Source organism: Panthera onca, chromosome B2 (assembly GCF_046562875.1).
Source record: "Panthera onca isolate mPanOnc1 chromosome B2, mPanOnc1 haplotype 2, whole genome shotgun sequence".
In the NCBI taxonomy this organism is placed as follows: domain Eukaryota; kingdom Metazoa; phylum Chordata; class Mammalia; order Carnivora; family Felidae; genus Panthera; species Panthera onca.
Window position 1 is genome coordinate 57,841,862 of NC_138343.1, and position 21,587 is coordinate 57,863,448.

At 36.4% G+C, this 21,587-nt stretch overlaps 1 protein-coding gene across 1 annotated transcript in view; it reads right to left on the reverse strand.

Annotated features, from left to right (window-relative positions):
• The window catches only part of LOC132667946 (protein eyes shut homolog), a 577,410-nt gene extending 556,864 nt beyond the window's left edge, over positions 1–20,546 (reverse strand). The window contains exon 1 of the mRNA XM_060617196.3: positions 20,402–20,546. Coding sequence (XP_060473179.3) covers positions 20,402–20,503 — 102 coding nt within the window. The 5' untranslated portion in view covers positions 20,504–20,546. The remainder of the gene's footprint in view (positions 1–20,401) is intronic.
• Positions 20,547–21,587: the final 1,041 nt, after the last annotated feature.

A 21,587-nucleotide genomic window follows, 5' to 3' on the forward strand; every position in this document is an offset into this window, starting at 1 on the left:
TGATTCCTTGTAACAGTGATAAAGACTAATGGATAAGGTGCTGGACCCAAGAAACAGCAGACAAGAGTGACAGTAAAGAACAAGATTTCATGAAACTGGAGAAAATAATTTCTGCTTTCCTGTTCCAGAGAGGTAAGTGACACTGCTTTAAGTGACAGGAAACTGCATTTTCATTAATACACTTGCAACACAGAGAGTGGACATTAGGAAAACAAATGGTAATTATATTTATACTAAGTATTTAAGAAATTGTTTAGCATATGAACTTGGGATTAAATATTTCCCAATGTGGGCATGCATTTGCTTATCACAATAAATTTCAAAACTCAGAGTGGAACACATGGGACTAGAAATAACTTCAAAAAGAATTTCTCGTGTTTATTTAGCACAAGGCAGAATTAAATTTTAATGTTGGAAAGACTCTCAAAATAAAATAATAGCAAAGGACAAGTTATTTAATGCATACTATGAAATATCTCAATTTTTCTTATTACAACCCTCAAATGGTGGCATCTCCATTCTGCAAATAAAGAAAAAGAAGTCATGAAAGGGTAAGTGGTTGGCCCAAGTTCAATGGCTATGAACTGAGGGAGCTAGGATTCAACTCCAAAGATCCAATTCTTAAACGTGGAGCTCTACTACCTCTTTTGTTTTTGTTTTTTTTTTTTTTTTTTTTTTTTTAACCAATATGGCTGATAGAAATTTATTATAGAGTAAACATTAACAGATATACATGCATGTAAAGTGGCATGAAAATGACTGCAAATATAGACAATATTTTTATACAAATTTATACAGTAAAGTAAAAGGAGGAACAATCAAAATTCTCGAATTTTTAAAAACAAATAGGTGCATCTTGTGACTTTTCTCCCATATATCTTTTTTTTTTTTTTTTTTTTTTTAATATATGAAATTTACTGTCAAATTGGTTTCCATACAACACCCAGTGCTCATCCCAAAAGGTGCCCTCCTCAATACCCATCACCCACCCTGCCCTCCCTCCCACCCCCCATCAACCCTCAGTTTGTTCTCAGTTTTTAACAGTCTCTAATGCTTTGGCTCTCTCCCACTCTAACCTCTTTTTTTTTTTTTTTTTTTTTTCCTTCCCCTCCCCCATGGGTTTCTGTTATGTTTCTCAGGATCCACATAAGAGTGAAACCATATGGTATCTGTCTTTCTCTGTATGGCTTATTTCACTTAGCATCACACTCTCCAGTTCCATCCATGTTGCTACAAAAGGCCATATTTCATTTTTTCTCATTGCCACGTAGTATTCCATTGTGTATATAAACCACAATTTCTTTATCCATTCATCAGTTGATGGACATTTAGGCTCTTTCCATAATTTGGCTATTGTTGAGAGTGCCGCTATAAACATTGGGGTACAGGTGCCCCTATGCATCAGTACTCCTGTATCCCTTGGATAAATTCCTAGCAGTGCTATTGCTGGGTCATAGGGTAGGTCTATTTTTAATTTTCTGAGGAACCTCCACACTGCTTTCCAGAGCGGCTGCACCAATTTGCATTCCCACCAACAGTGCAAGAGGGTTCCTGTTTCTCCACATCCTCTCCAGCATCTATAGTCTCCTGATTTCTTCATTTTGGCCACTCTGACTGGCGTGAGGTGGTATCTGAGTGTGGTTTTGATTTGTATTTCCCTGATAAGGAGCGACGTTGAACATCTTTTCATGTGCCTGTTGGCCATCCGGATGTCTTCTTTAGAGAAGTGTCTATTCATGTTTTCTGCCCATTTCTTCACTGGGTTATTTGTTTTTCGGGTGTGGAGTTTGATGAGCTCTTTATAGATTTTGGATACTAGCCCTTTGTCCGATGTGTCATTTGCAAATATCTTTTCCCATTCCGTTGGTTGCCTTTTAGTTTTGTTGGTTGTTTCCTTTGCTGTGCAGAAGCTTTTTATCTTCATAAGGTCCCAGTAATTCACTTTTGCTTTTAATTCCCTTGCCTTTGGGGATGTGCCGAGTAAGAGATTGCTACGGCTGAGGTCAGAGAGGTCTTTTCCTGCTTTCTCCTCTAGGGTTTTGATGGTTTCCTGTCTCACATTCAGGTCCTTTATCCATTTTGAGTTTATTTTTGTGAATGGTGTGAGAAAGTGGTCTAGTTTCAACCTTCTGCATGTTGCTGTCCAGTTCTCCCAGCACCATTTGTTAAAGAGACTGTCTTTTTTCCATTGGATGTTCTTTCCTGCTTTGTCAAAGATGAGTTGGCCATACGTTTGTGGGTCTAGTTCTGGGGTTTCTATTCTATTCCATTGGTCTATGTGTCTGTTTTTATGCCAATACCATGCTGTCTTGATGATGACAGCTTTGTAGTAGAGGCTAAAGTCTGGGATTGTGATGCCTCCTGCTTTGGTCTTCTTCTTCAAAATTACTTTGGCTATTCGGGGCCTTTTGTGGTTCCATATGAATTTTAGGATTGCTTGTTCTAGTTTCGAGAAGAATGCTGGTGCAATTTTGATTGGGATTGCATTGAATGTGTAGATAGCTTTGGGTAGTATTGACATTTTGACAATATTTATTCTTCCAATCCATGAGCAGGGAATGTCTTTCCATTTCTTTGTATCTTCTTCAATTACCTGCATAAGCTTTCTATAGTTTTCAGCATACAGATCTTTTACATCTTTGGTTAGATTTATTCCTAGGTATTTTATGCTTCTTGGTGCAATTGTGAATGGGATCAGTTTCTTCATTTGTCTTTCTGTTGCTTCATTGTTAGTGTATAAGAATGCAACTGATTTCCGTACATTGATTTTGTATCCTGCAACTTTGCTGAATTCATGTATCAGTTCTAGCAGACTTTTGGTGGAGTCTATCGGATTTTCCATGTATAATATCATGTCATCTGCAAAAAGCGAAAGCTTGACTTCATCTTTGCCAATTTTGATGCCTTTGATTTCCTTTTGTTGTCTGATTGCTGATGCTAGAACTTCCAGCACTATATTAAACAACAGCGGTGACAGTGGGCATCCCTGTCGTGTTCCTGATCTCAGGGAAAAAGCTCTCAGTTTTTCCCCGTTGAGGATGATGTTAGCTGTGGGCTTTTCATAAATGGCCTTTATGATCTTTAAGTATGTTCCTTCTATCCCGACTTTCTCAAGGGTTTTTATTAAGAAAGGGTGCTGGATTGTGTCAAAGGCCTTTTCTGCATCGATTGACAGGATCATATGGTTCTTCTCTTTTTTTTTGTTAATGTGATGTATCACGTTGATCGATTTGCGAATGTTGAACCAGCCCTGCATCCCAGGAATGAATCCCACTTGATCATGGTGAATAATTCTTTTTATATGCTGTTGAATTCGATTTGCTAGTATCTTATCAAGAATTTTTGCATCCATATTCATCAGGGATATTGGCCTGTAGTTCTCTTTTTTTACTGGGTCTCTGTCTGGTTTAGGAATCAAAGTAATACTGGCTTCATAGAATGAGTCTGGAAGTTTTCCTTCCCTTTCTATTTCTTGGAATAGCTTGAGAAGGATAGGTATTATCTCTGCTTTAAAAGTCTGGTAGAACTCCCCTGGGAAGCCATCTGGTCCTGGACTCTTATTTGTTGGGAGATTTTTGATAACCGATTCAATTTCTTCGCTGGTTATGGGTCTGTTCAAGCTTTCTATTTCCTCCTGATTGAGTTTTGGAAGAGTGTGGGTGTTTAGAAATTTGTCCATTTCTTCCAGGTTGTCCAATTTGCTGGCATATAATTTTTCATAGTATTCCCTGATAATTGTTTGTGTCTCTGAGGGATTGGTTGTAATCATCCCATTTTCATTCATGATTTTATCTGTTTGGGCCATCTCCCTTTTCTTTTTGAGAAGCCTGGCTAGAGGTTTGTCAATTTTGTTTATTTTTTCAAAAAACCAACTCTTGGTTTCGTTGATCTGCTCTACAGTTTTTTAGATTCTATATTGTTTATTTCTGCTCTGATCTTTATGATTTCTCTTCTTCTGCTGGGTTTAGGCTGCCTTTGCTGTTCTGCTTCTATTTCCTTTAGGTGTGCTGTTAGATTTTGTATTTGGGATTTTTCTTGTTTCTTGAGATAGGCCTGGATTGCAATGTATTTTCCTCTCAGGACTGCCTTCGCTGCATCCCAAAGCGTTTGGATTGTTGTGTTTTCATTTTCGTTTGTTTCCATATATATTTTAATTTCTTCTCTAATTGCCTGGTTGACCCACTCATTCGTTAGTAGGGTGTTCTTTAACCTCCATGCTTTTGGAGGTTTTCCAGACTTTTTCCTGTGGTTGATTTCAAGCTTCATAGCATTGTGGTCTGAAAGTATGCATGGTATAATTTCAATTCTTGTAAACTTATGAAGGGCTGTTTTGTGACCCAGTATATGATCTATCTTGGAGAATGTTCCATGTGCACTCGAGAAGAAAGTATATTCTGTTGCTTTGGGATGCAGAGTTCTAAATATATCTGTCAAGTCCATCTGATCCAATGTATCATTCAGGGCCCTTGTTTCTTTATTGACTGTGTGTCTAGATGATCTATCCATTTCTGTAAGTGGGGTGTTAAAGTCCCCTGCAATGACCACATTCTTATCAATAAGGTTGCTTATGTTTATGAGTAATTGTTTTATATATCTGGGGGCTCGGGTATTTGGCGCATAGACATTTATAATAGTTAGCTCTTCCTGGTGGATAGACCCTGTGATTATTATATAATGCCCTTCTTCATCTCTTGTTACAGCCTTTAATTTAAAGTCTAGTTTGTCTGATATAAGTATGGCTACTCCAGCTTTCTTTTGGCTTCCAGGAGCATGATAGATAGTTCTCCATCCCCTCACTCTCAATCTAAAGGTGTCCTCAGATCTAAAATGAGTCTCTTGTAGACAGCAAATAGATGGGTCTTGTTTTTTTATCCATTCTGATACCCTATGTCTTTTAGTTGGTGCATTTAATCCATTTACATTCAGTGTTATTATAGAAAGATATGGGTTTAGAGTCATTGTGATGTCTGTATGTTTTATGCTTGTAGTGATGTCTCTGGTACTTTGTCTCACAGGATCCCCCTTAGGATCTCTTGTAGGGCTGGTTTCGTGGTGACAAATTCCTTCAGTTTTTGTTTGTTTGGGAAGACCTTTATCTCTCCTTCTATTCTAAATGAGAGACTTGCTGGATAAAGGATTCTCGGCTGCATATTTTTTCTGTTTAGCACACTGTAGATATCGTGCCAAGCCTTTCTGGCCTGCCAAGTTTCAAAGGAGAGATCAGTCACGAGTCTTATAGGTCTCCCTTTATATGTGAGGGCACGTTTATCCCTTGCTGCTTTCAGAATTTTCTCTTTATCCTTGTATTTTGCCAGTGTCACTATGATATGTCGTGCAGAAGATCGATTCAAGTTACGTCTGAAGGGAGTTCTCTGTGCCTCTTGGATTTCAATGCCTTTTTCCTTCCCCAGTTCAGGGAAGTTCTCAGCTATAATTTGTTCAAGTACCCCTTCAGCACCCTTCCCTCTCTCTTCCTCCTCTGGGATACCAATTATGCGTATATTATTTTTTTTTAGTGTATCACTTAGTTCTCTAATTTTCCCCTCATACTCCTGGATTTTTTATCTCTTTCTTTCAGCTTCCTCTTTCTCCATAACTTTATCTTCTAGTTCACCTATTCTCTCCTCTGCCTCTTCAAGCCGAGCCATCGTGGATTCCATTTTGTTTTGCAATTCGTTTAAAGCGTTTTTCAACTCCTCGTGACTGTTCCTTAGTCCCTCGATCTTTGTGGCAAGAGATTCTCTGCTGTCCTGTATACTGTTTTCAAGCCCAGCGATTAATTTTATGACTATTATTCTAAATTCACTTTCTGTTATATTATTTAAATCCTTTTTGATCAGTTCATTAGCTGTTGTTATTTCCTGGAGATTCTTCTGAGGGGAATTCTTCCGTTTGGTCATTTTGGAGAGCCCCTGGCGTGGTGAGGACCTGCAGTGCACTTCCCCTGTGCTGTGGTGTATAACTGGAGTTAGTGGGCGGGGCCGCAGTCCGACCGATGTCTGCCCCCACCCCACTGCTGGGGCCACAGTCAGACTGGTGTGTGCCTTCTCTTCCCCTCTCCTAGGGGCGGGATTCACTGTGGGGTGGCGTGTCCCGTCTGGGCTACTTGCACACTGCCAGGCTTGTGTTGCTGGGGATCTGGCGTATTAGCTGGGGTGGGTAGGCAAGGTGCACGGGGGCTGGAGGGGCAGGCTTAGCTCGCTTCTCCTTAGGTGATCCACTTCAGGAGGAGCCCTGTGGCAGCGGGAGGGAGTCAGATCCGCTGCCGGAGGTTTGGCTCCGCAGAAGCACAGAGTTGGGTGTTTGCGCGGAGCGAGCAAGTTCCCTGGCAGGAACTGGTTCCCTTTGGGATTTTGGCTGGGGGATGGGCGGGGGAGATGGCGCTGGCGCCTTTGTTCCCCGCCAAGCTGAGCTCTGCCGTCCGGGGGCTCAGCAGCTCTCCCTCCCTTTGTCCTCCAGCCTTCCCGCTTTCCGAGCAGAGCTGTTAACTTATGACCTCCCAGACGCTAAGTCGCGCTTGCTGTCGGAACACAGTCTGTCCGGCCCCTCCGCTTTTGCCAGCCAGACTCGGGGGCTCAGCTTGGCCGGCGAGCCGCCCCTCCGCCCCGGCTCCCTCCCGCCAGTCCGTGGAGCGCGCACCGCCTCGCCGCCCTTCCTACCCTCTTCCGTGGGCCTCTAGTCTGCGCTTGACTCCGGAGACTCCCTTCTGCTAATCCTCTGGCGGTTTTCTGGGTTCTTTAGGCAGGTGTAGGTGGAATCTAAGCGATCGGCAGGACGCTGTGAGCCCCGCGTCCTCCTACGCCGCCATCTTCCGGAACCTCCCTCTACTACCTCTTTTGAATTAATGCTTATAGTAATGCCACTCACTTCTAAGAAAACACTATCTTATGTCGTGGAGAAAATGGAACATGTCTCAAAAACAATATGTTGACAAAGTTGTAGCACTAAGAGAGTTGGTTCTTAATTATCAGAAAGCTATTTTTTTTAACATGCCGTTTAACTAGATACTGTTCACTTTTCGTCTTTGAAAGAGCCAGTGCAGTTACTGATAAAGGCAGTTTTAGTAATTTTGGATTATGTAACATTTTACAATTTACTTTATGAAGTACTTCATTTTCATCTTTATGGATTATGCTGTAAATTCTCTGAATTCATGCTTCACTTATTTCCCCAAGTCTCAGCCTCCTTAAATTTTACATTATGATTTTCGTATGTGAGATCATTCACCTGAGGACTCTGTTCTCTAGCCTTAGGCTAAATTAGCCTTAAGTCCTTAAATTTCACTGGAAAACTATCTCCCAAATTAATATCCCCAAAGCACTTAAGCCAAAAATTGATTTTATTCTACTTCCTGTTAAGTTACATAGATTATGCTGCAAAATTAAACAGGGTTTTAAAATTATATGTATTACTAGAATTCCCTAACTAATATAAACTAGATTACCTCTTGCTTCACTTTACCCATTGCCCCTGAACCACTTGCAAAGGAACACTAGAGCAGTTCAATTTTAATAAATCTATTAACACAGAAAAAAAGGTGAAAATACATTCATTTATCTTGCTTTTCACCTTTTTTTTTTTAGAGTTTAAGCTATCAACATGAGATGTGTTATTGTGAGGGTTTAATGATTTGTTAGTTTTCAAATGAAAACTCTTTGAGACCTTTTACAAATAAATGGAAATTTAGGCAGGAACAGAAGGAACACCAGATGGGACACCTGGTGTTCTCTCAAGAGGTGTCCTCAGGGACATTATATGAAAGTGAGGTGAAATGATATGAGGTGAGCACACTATAACAGAATTTCTGACTGAGATAATATTTTAATATAAAGAATATGTGTGTAATTCATACTCTGAATTAAGTAGTATATCATACACATTATTTAGTAATATATAAAATATATAATTAAATAATATTAAATACAAAATGAGTAATATTAAATAATATGAATATTAAGTAACAATAACATATAATAACATACTAATATACTATATAGTATATAATGCATATTATATAAAGTATATCTGATATGTAATATTTATAACATATAATGTATATAATGGAATATATACAGCATAGAGCCATAGCACCTTGAACTAGAATAGACTTTTAAAAATAATATAATCCAAGATCACTGTTTATAGATGAGTAGTTTGAGACACATAAATTTCAAGTAATAGTCAACAATATAAAAAACTCATAATTTTTTTGTAGACATGATTGAAAATCAAGTGTACTTATTTGAAGTCTAATATATTTTCCACCAATCCAAGTTGTTTCTTGAAGAAGCATATAGATATGTATAAGATAAATATTTTTTCTCCATGTAGGACTATTTGCCAATCTGAAATATTTTTTGTGGTTGCTCCTGGAGAGGTTAGAAAGCATTACATTATAGTTATCATGCTATAGATAAGAGATGCTATAGGGGTGCCTGGGTGGCTCAGTTGTTTAAGCGTACAACTTGGACTCAGGTCACGATCTCACAGTTTGTGGGTTCAAGCCCTGCGTCGGGCTCTGCGGTGACAGCTCAGAGCCTGGAGCCTGCTTCGGATTCTGTGTCTGCTCTCTCTGCCCCTCCCCAACTTGTGCTCTATCTCTCTCAGTCTCTCAAAAATAAATAAATGTAAAAAAAAAAAAGATTAAAAAAAAAAGGTGCTATAGATAAAGAGTTTGGCTTGAGTAACAAAAAGCTATGGAATGTGCTTAATATATATGTGCCTAGGATATGACCCTGTAAATAGAATAAAATTGTTTTGATAAATTAACTATAATAAAATTAATTAATTAGAATAAAATTGATTTGCGGTGGGATTCTGGTAAATGGTCACCTCATGTGGAACTGACTTTGGAAACCAAATGGCTTTATCTGGTTTCCTCTTAACATTCACACACCTCACTTCTTTTCAAATTCAATGCCAATATTTCTTAAAGCTGAGTGGCATACATTTTTCAAAGAAAAAATGTTTCAGAACTCTTCAATATTAACTTAAAAACACTTTTGGTAAAGCATTACTACTTTACACACTTAATGGAAATATAAAATCAGAGGAGGGATATCAGCAAGACCAGAGTAGGCTTCCTACTCTGGAGTCTCCTTTCTCCCACATACACACTGATTGAGCAACCATTCATATATCAATTTCCTTTGTGAGAAATCAGAAACTAATTGAAGGCTCCTTTACCCTGGGGAAAGGTAAAACCAGATTTACTGAAACCAATAGGTCGATTCTGGACACCCTCTCAGGGAGATATTGCCTTTGGCATAGTGGTATACCATCAGGAAGAGACTCTCTAGCTCCTAGCTTCACTCAGAGGTCTACATGTCCAGTATTCTGCACTTTCTTTCTTTGGTTTGTTTGTTTTTAATTTTTGTAATGTTTATTGATTTTTGAGAGAGAAAGAGACAGAGAGCAAGTGGAGTAGGGGCAGAGAGAAGGAGACACAAAATCCAAAGCAGACTCCAGGCTCTGAGCTGTCAGCATAGAGCCTTATGTGGGGTTCGAACCCATGAACTGTGTGATCATGACCTGAGGATTTCTACAGAAGTTATATACAAGAAAAAGAGAAAGGAATCGAAGCATATAACACAAAAAATACAAAGCATAAAAAACAAAAAATCAACAAAACACAAAAGAAGACAAGAGAGGAAAAGATAGAGAAAAGAACTACAATACTAACAGAAAGCAAATAAGAAATGGCAGTAAATTCTTCTCTATCAATAATCACTTTAACTGTCAATGAATTAAAAATCCTCATTCAAAACACAAAATCAACAACAGTGAGCTGGTTTTTTTTGAAAAGATAAAATTGGCAAACCCTTAGCTAAACTAACAAAGAAAAGATGACTCAAATAAATAAGATCAGAAATGAAAGAAGAGACATTACAACTGATGCCACAGAAATAAAAAGGATAGTAAGAGAATATTAGCAATTATATGCCAACAACCTGGATAGTCTACGAGAAATAGATAAGCTCCTAGAAATATACTACCTATCAAAACTAAATCATAAAGAAAAAGTCTGAATGAACAAATAACTAGTAAAATGACTGAACTAGTAATCAAAAACCTTCCAAAAAGAAAATCCTAGGACAAGATATATTCACTTTAACTTCTACAGAATATTTGAAGAATTAACATCAATTCTTCTCAAACTCTTCCAACAAATTGAAGAGGGGGGATCAATTCCAAACATGTTTTATGAGGCCACCATTACTCTGACATGAAAGCCAGTCACAGACACTACAAGGAAAACAAACTACCTGCTATATCCCTGACATAGACAGATGCAAAACTCTTCAACAAAATACTAGCAAACCGAAAAGGATCATCTACCATGAACAAATGTGATTTATCTGTAGGATGAAGAATGGTTCAATATACAAAAACCAATTAATGTGATATATCACCTCGAAAGAATAAAAGATAAAAATCATACAATCATCTCAATAGATGCAGAAAAAGGATTTGACAAAATCCAATGCCATTTCATGATAAAAACACTAAAAAAAACAAGGAATAGAAGGAAATCACTTCAACATAATAGTGACCATACTTGACAGGCTTGGCGCTAACATCTTACTCAATAGTTTAAAATTGAAAGGCATTCATCTAAGATCTGGAATAAGACTGGGAGGCCTACTTTTGCTACATCCATTCACCGTAGTACTGGAGTTTTAGCCAGAGAAGTTAGGCAAGGAAAAGAAATAAAAGGCATTCCAATCAGAAAGGGAGAAGTGAAATTATCCCTGTTTTCAGACAACATAATCATATACAGAGAGAAAACCCTAAAGATTAAAAAAAAATAGAACTAATGAGGTCAACAGAGTTGCAGGATACAAAATCAACATAAATAGTTGGTTGCTTTTCTATATACTAAACAAAATCTATATGAACAGGAAATTAGAAAAATAATCCCATTTAAAATAGCACCAAGAGGGGCACCTGGGTGGCTTAGCCAATTAAGCATAGAACTTCGGCTCAGGTCATGATCTCGCAGTTTGTGTGTTTGAGCCCTGCATTGGACTCTGTGCTGACAGCTCAGAGACTGGAACCTGCTTCGGATTCTGTGTCTCCCTCTCTCTCTGCCCCTCCCAGGCACTCTCTCTCTGTCTCTCTCTCAAAAATAAACATTAAAAAAAATAAAATAAATAAAAAAGCACCAAAAGAATAAAATACCCAGGAATAAACTTGCCTGAGAAGGTAAAGACTTGTTATAAACAAAACTACAAAACACTGATGAAAGAAATTAAACAAAATACACACAAAAAATGTAAAGACATCCATATTATAACAACAGATTATTAGATTTCATATTGTTAAAATGTCCATATTACCCAAAACAATCTATGGAATCTATACTCAATGCATTCTCTATCAAAATCCAAATGGTATTTGTGAGTTTCTTTTTTCAGAAATAAAATAAACATTTCAAAATTCATATGAGGGGCACCTAGGTGGCTCTATTGGTTAAGTGTCCAACTCTTGATCTCAGCTTAGATCATGATCTCACAGTTCATGGGTTCAAGCCCCACATCAGGCTCTGCACTGATGGCACAGAGCCTGCTTGGGATTCTGTCTCTCTTCTCTCTGCCCCTTACCTGCTTGTGCTCTATCTCAAAATAAATAAATAAACTTAAAAAATTAAAAATAAATAAAAATTCATATGAAACCACAAAAGACCATGGAAAGCCAAATCAATCTTGAAAAATAACAGAGCTGGTGGCATCACAATTTCTGATTTCAAATTATATTACAAAGATAACAGTAATAGTAACAGTATGATACTGATATAAAGACAGTCATGTAGAACAATGGAACAGAATAAGAGAATTCAGGAATAAATCCATGCATATGCAATTAGCTGATCCTAAACAAGAATACCCAGAATGCACAACAGGAAAAGGATACTGTCTTCAACAAATGGTACTGGGAAAACTAGATATCCACATGTAAGCAAATAAAACTGGACCCTTACCTTATACCATAAATAAAAATTAATTCAAAATTGATTAAAAACATAAACTTAAGACCTTAAACTATAAAACTCCTAGAAGAAAACATTAGGGAAAACAACATGACATTGGTTTTGACAATATTTTCATCGATATGACACTAAAAACACAGGCACCAAAAGCAAAATAGGTAAGTAACTATATCAACTAAAAAGCCTCCATACAGAAAAGGAAACAATCAACAGAATTAAAAGGCAATCTATAAAATAGGAGAAAATATTTGCAAACTATATATCTGATAAGGGGTTAATCTCCAAAATACATATGGAACTCCAACAACTAAATAGTTAAAAAAGCTAATAACCCAAGTTAAAAAATAAGGCTTTTGAATAGACATTCTCCAAAAACATACAATGGTCAACAGTATATGAAAAAATGCTCATAATCACTAATCATCAGGAAAATTGCACACCAAAACCAAGAGATATCAAGATACCATCTTATACCTGTCAGAATTATATATATACATACATATGTATATATATACACATATATGTGTTTATATGTGTATGTATTTTATTTACATATATATGTATATATATATGTGTGTAAATGTGTATGTGTGTGTGTATGCCACAAATGTTGGTGAGGATGTGGAGAAATCAGAACCTTGTGCATTGTTGGTGGAGCACAAAATGGTGCAGCTGCTATGGAAAGTAGCATGGAGATTCCCTCCCAAATTAAAAATGAAACTACCATATAATCCTGCAATCCCACTTCTGGGTATTTATTCAAAAGAATTGAAATCAAGATCTTGAAAAGACCTATATTCATAGAAGCACTGTTCACAATAGCCATGATGTGTAAATAATTTAAATGTCCACTGACAAACCAATAGATAAAAAAAGGAAATTCTGTAATAAGTGACTACATGGATGAAACAGAGGACATCAGGCTAAGTGAAGGAGTCCAGGCACAGAAAGACAAACGTTGAATGATTCCACTTACATGAGGCAGTATATGTGTCCTTGTATTCAAGTAGAAGAATTTCACCAGTGTGTATCCCTAAACTGGAAAATTTTGTTTAGGATATGAACATCTTCCACTTTATAGATGATACTAAAAAGGATTTTCAATGCAGATTAAAAATGTACTAAACTGTCTCACTGCAGGTGCAATCTTCATGCTTGTTGTAATAGGAAGCAAATGTGCAGCTAGATTCTCTCCTTTTGCCAAGGGAAAACATTGGTTCTTAACAGAATGCTGACAATATTCCTTCATTCACCATCATGAGCTTAAATAGAGGTAGTCATTTCTCTTATGAGTTTATCAATGCTTTACATGTCAGAAAAACTAATAGATGGTTGTCAGCCCTTATTCTTTATAGATCCTATTTTAGCAGGGTTGAACAGCTCCTCTTTCTTGAAACTTGCTCTTCTTCTGCATTCTATGATTACAGCACATTTTCTCAGTTGTGCTCTTAATTCCTCAGCCTACTTTGCTGTTGGATACTTAATTACCTTCTCAGTCTTCTCCAGGACTTTGTTCTGATTCTTCTCTTCTTTCTCCTCCCTCTCCCCTGAGGTTATCTTATCTAGTCACATGTACTTGTTTATTATTTTTTCTCATTCATTTATTTATTTACTTTTAACTTTTATTTATTTATTTTGAGAGAGGGTAGGGGCAGAGAGAGAGGGAGAGAGAGAAAATCCCAAACAGGCTCTTCACTGTCAGCATGGAGCCCGACATGGGGCTTGAACTCACAATCCGCAAGATAAATTCTGTTTTTATTAGTGATTGACTTCAATGTGAAAAAAGAAGAACTATCATCTTTATAGAACATATTTTACATTATCAACTTTTGAAGAAAGAAAAAAATATCCACTAAGGGATTAACAATAGTATCTACTTGTATAATTATCTTATTTCCTTTAATCTTTTGAAAATTTTTCTTTCCTCTTTTGAAAAAATTTTCCCCTGGTGTGTTTCAATTTATTTCTGACTGATTACCTAGTATTCATATAAAATATTACCTGAGCTGAAACCAATAGTTAGATGCTTAACTGACTGAGCCACCAGGCGCCCCTCATCTGGTCACATGAATTTAAATGCTACATGCTGAGAATTCCCTGAGTTATGAACACAAGTGTTACCTTGTTCATTCTTGCAAGCCTCACAGATACCTCACTTGAAGTGTCCAAACTAATAATCTTCTCATTTCCCCCAAATCTGTTCTCCCAGTTTTCCTCATCTTAGTAATGGATCCATCGTTTTGTTGCTTAAGCCACCTGAAGCCTTAGATTCATGCTTGATGTCTCCTTCTGACTTCCTCATAGGCTCATGAGTGCAGACTTGCATGTATTTTTTTTCTATATTTTCTAATGAGATAATTAGGGTGAGGTAGATACAATGGTAAATATAAGCCAGTGTTCTTGAATAAATGGAACTATGATTAAATGTACACAGAACTTTTCAAAACTAGAAGCAAACATAAATAGAGGAATTCAAGAGAGATCCTTAAAATGTTGGAACCATATAGATTAAGAAAGGATCCAGAGTAGGGACAGACTCAGAGATAGGTTCTCCCCAACTCCTGGCAGCGTTTTGCACAGATATCAAGAAATAGAGGCAAAAGTGATAAAGATATGGGTCGGAGCAAAAAAACAGAAGAGTAGTTTGCAGAGGAAGGTGGAACTGTGGGAGGAGAATCTGTCTTTGTGTTGAGTAGGAGCCAGTTTTTGCGGTACAACTGAGCGCGGCTCAGTCCACAGTGGATTATTGCTTAAGAAAGGCATGTCCTTGTATGGGAATAAATTAAAAGTGAGTCTTATATGTGCAAGGAATGAGAAATAATTCTCATGGGTCTTCATCTGAAAATTTGTTGATTTGTTGCCAAATGCCACTGATGGCAAAATAGACAGCTAAGGGCTTAAATGGCACTGTTGCAGACAGGCCGAATGAATAAGTGAATGACTTAACACATAACCTCCAGAAGAAGCAATGGTTTTTGAAATGTTGCAATGCAACTCTTATGTCTCTATTATTTTGCTTATGCTTATCAGAGATATACGTTACATATATGCTTATTTAAAACACTTTTGCTTGGGGCGCCTGGGTGGCTCAGTCGGTTAAGCGGCCGATTTCGGCTCAGGTCACGACTCACGGTCCGTGAGTTCGAGCCCCGCGTCGGGCTCTGTGCTGATAGCTCAGAGCCTGGAGCCTGTTTCAGATTCTGTGTCTCCCTCTCTCTGACCCTCCCCCATTCATGCTCTGTCTCTCTCTGTCTCAAAAATAAATAAATGTTGAAAAAAAAAATTTTTTTAAATAAAAATAAAAAATAAAACACTTTTGCTTATTATAGAGTGATTTTCTTTTTAAGATCAAATGGACAGAAAATAAGGTCAAAGTAGAGATTAACGGTTTTGTTTTGTTTTGTTTTTCACCATTTACCCAACCCAAGAGGGCTGAACGTGGCCATCTTTTAAAAATTTTTTTCACTGGTGTGTTTCAATTTATTTCTGATTGATTACCTAGTATTCATACAACAAATATCTTGGAAGAGCTCAGAAAGGTGGACAAGCATCCTCTCTAATAGTCTATCATAAACAATTTACTGAGGTGTCATTTCCTCTTTAAATTGATAATGAATTGTGATGAGTAATATAAACTACCAAAATATTTTAACAGAAAGGGAAATATAGATAACTGAGGTGACTTTTTCATTTATTCTTCAGGAATCAATCACAACTTCCAAAGGAGAATTCTGTCATTCTGTGGTAGATTATTAATTTAACAGTCACTTTTTTGGCTAAATGATTTTTATGGAAGATGATTGACAGGGTTTTTTGTAAAAGTGAATGGCTTTATAGCAGATTAATTATTGAATATGTAAATCAATGTTTTAAACATACAAAAAGTAGGTAATACTTATTTGCTTTACAAAAGTATTCTTATTTTCTCAAGGGATTCACTTAAAATTTTAATAATTATTGGACTCATCTATTATGTTGAAATTAAAAATTAAAATGAATATTTAGATTCTTTAATCAATCATTGTTATGAACTCAGAGTCTGTGTCCCCCTAAAATTCACATTAAAATCCTAGTCCTCAATAAATTGGTATTAGGAGGAGGAGGTCTTCAGGAGGTGATTAGGTCATGAGGGTGGTGCCCTTACAAAAGAGATCCCAGAAAACTCTCTCACTCTTTCTGCCAACGTTGAGGACACAGTTAGAAGACAGCAGCTGTCTATGAACCAGAAAAGGGGCCCTCACCAGACTCCAACCTGCCAGCACCATGATCTTGGACTTCCCAACCTTCGTAACTATGAAAAATTAATGTTTATGGTATTTTTGTTATAGCAGCCCAAATGGATTAAGTTAGTCACTGAGTCTTCAAAAATTCCTATCCTATATAAAAGTATATGCTACCATAAATTCTGTTTTTAATATTAGTGGTTGACTTGAATGTGAAAAATAACTAGCATCTTTACAGAACACATTTTATGTTTTCAATTTTTGCAGAAAGAAAAAAAAATCCTCTAGAGGATTAACAATAATATCTCTTTGTATAATTATCTTATTTCCTTTTATATTTAGCAAAGAGAAAAGTTGGTACCACTGTAACTTGGCTTGTGCTTTGTTAAAGAATTAAGGCTTGGGGGCGCCTGGGTGGCGCAGTCGGTTAAGCGTCCGACATCAGCCAGGTCACGATCTCACGGTCCGTGAGTTCGAGCCCCGCGTCAGGCTCTGGGCTGATGGCTCGGAGCCTGGAGCCTGTTTCCGATTCTGTGTCTCCCTCTCTCTCTGCCCCTCCCCCGTTCATGCTCTGTCTCTCTCTGTCCCAAAAATAAAATAAAAAAAAAAAAAAAAAAAAAAAAAAGAATTAAGGCTTGGTGTCCTTAAGCAACTTAGACCCAAGGCAGGAGCGCATGCATTGAAAAGTATAAAACAATTAATGCACTACTAGGGAAAAGTGTTTTCCTACACCAGAGAGGGGGCATTTACTCTCGGACTTTGGAAGTTATCATCATTTACGGTCCTCAGGGGGAAACAGTTTTTCACATTTCAGGCACAAAACTGAAAATGCCTAACTGTTTCATTCTCTCCTCCCTACTGAGCTCTGTGTGTTTTTGTTAAAGGAAACATTAAACAACCTGTCAGCATATACGCATTGGATTAGGGGCTCTGATTACGTGGAGGGGCTCTAGCCAGTATAGAAAGACATTACTGGAAACTTAGAGGCAAGAGAATAAGTGTAACTTAGTACTTATTGGCTTGAAGACTCAACTATAGTTCTCTTTCTTAGTGTTTAATACTGCAAACCTGTTGTTTTTAATTTTCTGAGTACTGACAACCCACTGTGCTTAAACAGCAGCTCTTAATCAGAACACAATAATTAGATAGTTACAGCCTGCATGATACTTAGATATTCAAAGGGGCCATACTGCACAGAAACAAGTTCACAAAGCTGTTTCTGTTTTCTGATTCATATGATTTCTCTTTAAGTATTATCATAGACATTTTGTATTTTGCTTGTATCAATCATTCAATATATAGCAATTTAAGTGAATGTCACACACACATAACACACATAAGTACTATGAGAGAGTAACAGTATAAGAATAAAAATTCAATAAGGAACTGACATAAAATCTTCCAAATACAGGAACACAGCATATTTAGTAAGGAGGGAAAAGTTGCTTAGTTAGCAGTCCCTTTAATTTCAAGGTAACTTCACTGGTCTACACACAAATTTCTCTAAATTGATTGTGACAAATGTCCAGTTGTTCTATATCACAGAATGAGAATCAAGTTTTTATGAGAGTATCCCTTAGTTAATGCTAATCCTTTCTAACAAAGGTTTGAATGACAAAGTCTTCAGAAGATAGTCAGTTATTACCTATTTCTGCAACTCTACTTTGATACTCTGTCCTCCCCTAGATAACTACCTTTCTCTTTTTATTAATAAGCTTCTAGAAACAGTAATCAAAAATATTTCTTCTTCCATTTATTCTTCCTTAAAAAGCTATTTTTCTTCCTGCTCTTATTGTTCTTCTGAAACTGCTGGTTGACCTTTTGTAGCTTTGGTGTTGAACATATATACTCCTTTTGGAAACTCTGTCTTTGTGACATATTTCCCCTTGTTCTATTACCAATTCCTCTACCCTTTAACCGTTTTTGGGTGCCCCTCTTCTTTAGCCCACTCTTAAATTGCTGATCTCCAATAATTAATCCTCTCTTCTCTCATTCTACAAAAACAATCCAATCAGTGATCGTGGCTTCCACTATCACATGTATAAAGACTCCCATAGTCAGGATCTCTTAAAAACTCAAGGCCCATATTTCAAATGACTTACTCTATATCACAATGTCCCATTGGTAGGATGATATGCAACAGGAATGTACTGATGCAATGGATTGATGAATTAGTGGCATGGCAAACCAGCTGGTAATATTTGAAAATCATCTCTACCAAAAATTAATGCAAATGCAAAAATGAACTTGCCATCTTTATAAATAATCTTGTGATCCCCATCTTTTTTAAGACACTATACATTCTATGCTTACATAAGACAAACTGGTAATTCAAATTCCACTTTTTCCATTTTTTTCCTATAATTATTATGAGCTCGATAGCTTTCATAGTCATCCTCTCACCCTTACTGTCACAACACCATTTCTTGTTTAATTATTCCTATTACCTAACTTGATCAATTCTTGACCTGTAGTCTAAATACCTCCAGTCCTCTGCTTCAGGTGCTTCAGAGTAAAAACTATTAAAGATCACTACTTGTTCAAACTTCTTAAATGGCTCCTACAGGCACCAGTATAAAAACAGATAATATTTTATATTTTATACAGGATCCACGATGCTCAGACTCCTGCCTTTTCCAACATCAGGTCTTCCTTCTGCTCATTTCACATCAAACTCCATGCCTCCACAATTAGTGAGTTATTTCCACTCCCACTCCCCCTCTCCTAGGTCTTTCCATTACCTAAGCCTGAGTGTGTGACATTTTGTCTGCCTGGAATGACAGCCTACATATTACTTACCTGGTAGGCACTTGATCATCCCTCACATCTATGCCTAACTACAAACCCCCTTATTCCCCTAGGGAGACTAGGAGGTTCTCTTTTCTATTTTTCTATACTGTTCCTGTATCCTCAACAGAGTAATAGCTCCTTGAGTCTTGAGAACTTGCAGTTAATTAATCTTTGCCCACAAATATTAAATTCTATATGAGAACTCATCTTTTACTTGGGATGTATATATACATAAATATATATATGTGTATATATATGACTAAAGATTCATTTATGTAAGTTTTTTGTAATCCTATCATCCATTCTTTAATTGATCATACATTTACAAGATGTTTTATGGACACCTACTATGTGACAGAAACTGTCCTTGCCTTGAGGTATAAAAAGGTAAACAAAACAGAAATGTGTTACTCTTATAGAGCTTATAGTCTTGTTATATCTAGGAAAAAGTCAGTGAAGTGCATTACTATAGAAAAAGTCACAAAAAGTCTAATGGAGTAAAGCTGAATTTAAAATAACGTCTGCATGCTTACAGATAAAGAATTCCCTTATTTCACTGAAGGCATATGCATCACATCAACTATGCAAGTGACTTTTGTTCTTTATGTAAATTTGCTTTGAATTTTTTTAGCTTACCAATAGTAGATTTATACCCAATTTATATTACTTGTGGGGCTTCGAAATAATAGCATTTTAGATCTCCAGTATTTTAAAATAGTATGTTCACATAAGTAAAGCACAATTGTAAATACAGTAAGAGAAAAGATGTAATAAGCTATTGGTACACTTAACAAGCAACCCTAAATTGTGAAAGTAATTCTCCATAATAACGTAAAATGGAGCCAATGATCAATAACATTTAAGTCAGCATGAAAGCTCTTATCCAAAAATATAGGTTAATAATGAAGACAATAAGCTAATTATCTAAATGAAAATTTAGAGTACGGGTTGGCATATGCACAAACCTCTGCAGAGAACATTTTTACATTTTAAAAACCCAATATGAAGTGGAGACTGAGAATGGTCTTCCAGATCCATTTCCTGAATCAGATTTGTGGTGTGTTCTTGAGCCGACCCACTCATATATCCAAGGAAATCACTAGCATAGGAGTGAACAAAAGCCCATATGTTTAAAATTATCATTAAAGTATAATGCACATGTATAAGATGTATGTATGTATATAAGATGGGAAAGCAGCCTGACAACCAAAGCAATTCTGTACAATGAGAACAGTAAACTTTTAGTATGCTTCAGTAGGATATCTCAGTAGAATTGTTCATGTTCTCTTTTCAAAACCATGAAGACAGCTTCATCAACTAGGAAACTTTTCTAAAAGTTTGCAATCTGTTTTTCATACAATGACATAATAAATATATTTTAAGATATCAATAGAAATACCTGGTTTGTTCCACGAAGATATGGAAAACCACCAATAAAGACAGATCCTGATTCTGGCAAGGGTTTTCCAGATATGTGATTGATAGATTCACTTGTTTTCATAGTCTTTCCTAAAATAGTCAGTTCAGCTCTACATGGATCAAATTCTTGCCTGCAACCATTTAGGGAAAAAATTTATGGTTTTAGCATGTGTTATATAAACACTTGACCAATTAATTAAGCTATTAACAAAAGAAGAAACATTTAAGTAAACAGATTATCTCACCATAAAGCCAACAAAGTTACCAGTAGATTAATCTGTTCTAAATTAGAAACCCTTAATGTTTTAAGTACATAAATACAAAGTTAAATTTTGACAAAACAACAAATTGTGGCAATCACTTAATGAAATAAATTCTGATAATAAATGGAACATTCCCATCACTGACTAAAATGACATTAAGAGCATAATATTCTACTTCAGTTTTTTACATTGTCTAATTTTCTGTGTGAAAAATATTGAAAAGAATCAGGTTTAAATATGGTTATCCAGTGTACAACATACCTTTGACTATAGGAGTGTGTGTGTGTATGTTCCCAGGCACTCTATTTTATTGGTCTATACTTCTACCCCTGTACCAATATCACACTGTCTGAAATACTGATACTTTTTATTAAGTCCAGATATTTGAAGTATAAATCCTCTTACTTTGTTCATCTTTTTGAATTGAGATTATCAAAAAAAATTTTTTTCTCTTTATTGTGATGAATTATGCTGTTTTTTTTAATGTTTGAATGCATTCCTGAAATAAATTTACTTGGTCGTAATGTATGTCAATTTTACATAACACAGGATTCACTCTTCTATATATTAAGGAATATATATGTTAAACAGAGTGATTGGCCTCAGGCCTCCTGTCTTGGTATTACTCTTATTAAATTTTGGTATCAAGATGATGCTGTCCTTATATTATTTCAGAAAGTTAATAAAATATTGACGTTATCTCTACTTTTCAATATTTGTAGAATTCACTAGAACAGCCCCCTGGACTTGGAGTTTTCTTTGAGGAAGTTACTAAGGATGGATTTAATGTATTTAATCAACGCAGATATATATGTATTATCACATCTATTTCACTAAGTTGTGTTTTTTTAGAAACATTTTCATTTAACCTGAATTCTCAAAATTACTGGCATAAAATACTTT